We start from the raw sequence: 3,084 nt of genomic DNA, 5'->3' as shown, positions 1-3,084 counted from the left end.
CAGGTGGGAGCCATTACTTGGCGCGGCGGCTGATTGTAGTTTATTTTTCTGTGTGGATTCCCTCCCATCCCACCCCAGAACGGCCAAGTCTTAAACTTTCGCCGCGAAAATTTGGGGAGAAGAAGCAGCTAATTGCTGGGACAAAACTAATTCTGAGGCCAAAGTTAGAGCCAAAGTCGCTTCTCACAGACCTGGGAAGTTTCTTGTGCCCTCCTATCACGCTGCTGGCGCCTCTTTGCACTGAGCGCGCTCCCTCTGGGCAGGGGATTGGCGGCAGGGAGGGGGGAAGAGGTCTGGAAGCCTCGGGCAGAGCAGCTGAGAAAGTCAGAGGAACACTAGCAAGTTATCAGAGGCGTTGGTTCCAGAGGGCAGGGGGAGGCAGAGTGGATAAGGCGGGCCTACTCGCCTGCTGCTTCTCCATCATCATCGGCGGCAGAACTTGCACTTGATGATCTTCTTAAAGGCATTTTGGAAGTCCTTATTGAAGTAGGCGTAAATGACAGGGTTGAGCAGAGAGTTGGAATAACCTAGCCAGTTGATTATGGCGCCCAACAAGGTGGGCATGTGGCAGCTGCTCTCGCAGAAGGGCAAGACCAGGGCCACGATGAAGAAGGGCAGCCAGCAGAGGATGAAGGTGCCCATGATGATGCCCAACGTCTTCACTGTCTTCCTTTCGCGGGCCAGGGCCATTTTGCGCTTGGCCTCAGCGTTCCGCTCATTTTTCTTCTCGAAGGAAGCGGGGGCACAGGTGACAGCACCGGTCTCGCTGGGCAGCGGCAGGTGCTCTTTGGAGTTGCCCAGTCGGTGAACTTCGATAACCTCCAGGGCGGCGCCGTCATCGCCCTGTCTCACCGCTCCATTGGCACAATGAGTCCCCACTGCCTTGTTCTCCACGCCCAGCCTCCATTCTCTGCTCCCCGGCTCTCCATTTACGCTCTTCTTGGGCTGCGGGGCTGGCGATGCCCCAAGGCGGATGTCAGCTCTCTTTTTCTCCACCTTCTTGACTGTCTTTCGGATGCGGAAGCGCGCGGCTCGGAAGATGCGCCCGTAGAGAACTAGCATGAGCAGCAGCGGGATGTAGAAAGCGCCAAATGTGGAGTAGATAGTGTAGCCGTGGTCCTTGCTGATGGTGCACGCGTCGGGGTCCGAGCGGTCTTCGGGGGTACGCCAGCCCAGCATGGGCGGGATGGAGATGAGGAAACCAATGAGCCAAGTGAGCGAGATGAGCGCTGCGGCGCGCCGGGGCGTCCTCTTGTTCACGTAGTCGATGGGGTCCGTGATGGCCCAGTACCTGTCCAACGCGATGGCGCACAGGTGCAGGATGGACGAGGTGCAGCACAACACGTCGAGGGCGATGAATAGGTCACAGGTGACCTGTCCTAGCGTCCACTTGTTGAGCACCTGGTACAAGGCGGCCATGGGCAGCACCAGCACCGACACCATGAGGTCGGTGACCGCCAGCGAGCCGATGAGATAGTTGGCCACGTTCTGCAGGGAGCGCTCCAAGGCGATGGCGGCCACCACGCACGCATTGCCCAGCACCGCACAGAAAATAAGCGTGCCCAGCAGCAGAGAGGTGACTACTTGGTAGCTGAAGGTCACGTCGGAGATGCCAGTAGCGTTGTCATTTGTCCCGAAGGGCCCTTCGGAGGATGTGGTGTTGTTGCCCTGTCCGGGGCTGAGCACATCCATGCTTGCACGCCCGAAGGGGGAGGGGGAGGGGAGAAGAGCTGCACCAGGATCCCCCTCGCCCCTCCCCCTGGGGTCTGCCACCTCTCTCTCCTGCAGAGTTTCAGGGGGAGGGGATGCAGGGACTCAAGCAGGAAGTTCTTACTGCTCAGGCGAAGGCATCTCCGAGGAGCAGCTTCTGGGCACTCCGTGGGTTCTCTTAGTCCAGCGCGTTCAGAGACTCTAACTGGGAAACGAGTTGGCCGGAGAACAGCTCTGGGATATCTTGGCGACAGAGAGGTGGCTGAAACATCTGTCTCTCGCTGTCCATTTTACTTTGCCGCTGCCTAACTGGCTGCCGGAGCTGGAGTCTCTCCACTAGAAAACAGTCCCCAATCCTAGAAGTATCTGTAATATTGAAACCCCATCCTCCACGGTCACTCTGTGACCCTCTCCTCCCTCCTCTCCTTCCCTCTCTCTCACTCTATTCTCTCTTCTCTTTTTCTTAAGCCTCCTCCTTCCCCTCCCCGTCTCCCACTATCCTTTCCTTTCAGCCTCCCTCTCCCTTCTCACTCCCCTTTCTTTATTCCTGTGTGTCGCTCCGACAGCCAGTCTCCCTCCCTCCCACGCTAGCCCTCCCCTCCTAACACTTCCCCAACCCCGAGTGTCTCTTTCCTCTGGGTCCCCGCCCTACTCTCCCTCTAGCTCGGCATCTTAGCGTTCAAGCCCCTTTTATCAACAGACTTAGAACTTACACACACCTGATCTCCTGGTCAGACCAACATTACAAACAAATAACTGCCTCCCGCCCAGCTAAACTCGGAAGAAAAATCTAACAACACATTGCTTCATATTTCTGTCGAATTCTTATGTAAAGTGAGCATTTCAGAGTGGCAATAGGAGATGGGCAAAGGACATATTTGGAGGTGGACAGTCCTGGGTCAGTCTGTAAATTATTGTTAATTGATGGAAAGAAAATGGAGTATCTTAGCTTTTAAAAATCACCCTTGTTCATCATTTTACAGTTCAGCCTGACTCTCTTGGGGAGGATGTTGCCTGTGACTTTTTTTTCTTCTAACCTTGGGGAATTGGGGGAGAAAGGAATCATAGAGGACGTGACAAAGGACAGATAAATAGCTGCATCTCCAAATGAAGAAAATACTCAATTTACTCAGTTTAGTATGTATTCTACAAAAACAGGCATGCATGCCTTTCTATCATTATTTCCTTTTTAAATTCAGTGAACATTGCCATCTTCCATAGCTTTATGGCAAGTAAATTTAGGGAAAGGGATATTTTGTCTGTGTTGTAAATGAGGTCAGGCATTTCACACGGATTTGTGCTTTTCTTAACAGAGCCTGCAAACCTCTAAGGGAGAACTTGGTGGAATCCCCTGGACGCTGGCCCCTGAGTTTC

The 3,084-nt window shown here is 54.1% G+C and overlaps 1 protein-coding gene across 1 annotated transcript; it reads right to left on the bottom strand.

Moving 5' to 3' along the window:
* Window positions 1-344: 344 nt before the first annotated feature.
* On the bottom strand, window positions 345-2,097 carry HTR1A (5-hydroxytryptamine receptor 1A). The gene has a single exon (XM_011371097.1). The coding sequence runs from the start codon at window positions 1,690-1,692 to the stop codon at window positions 424-426; it is 1,269 nt and encodes a 422-aa protein (XP_011369399.1). The 5' UTR covers window positions 1,693-2,097; the 3' UTR covers window positions 345-423.
* Between the last annotated feature and the right edge of the window lie 987 nt (window positions 2,098-3,084).

The sequence above is a fragment of the Pteropus vampyrus genome, unplaced genomic scaffold (genome assembly GCF_000151845.1).
Source record: "Pteropus vampyrus isolate Shadow unplaced genomic scaffold, Pvam_2.0 Scaffold182, whole genome shotgun sequence".
Classification (NCBI taxonomy): Eukaryota; Metazoa; Chordata; class Mammalia; order Chiroptera; family Pteropodidae; genus Pteropus; species Pteropus vampyrus.
The sequence above is the reverse complement of the archived record's forward strand: the minus strand, read 5'-3'. Positions and strand labels throughout refer to the sequence as shown.

Excerpts from the sequence above, each read along its gene's own strand:
- HTR1A (XM_011371097.1), bottom strand. The coding sequence starts at position 1,692 with ATGGATGTGCTCAGCCCCGGACAGGGCAACAACACCACATCCTCCGAA.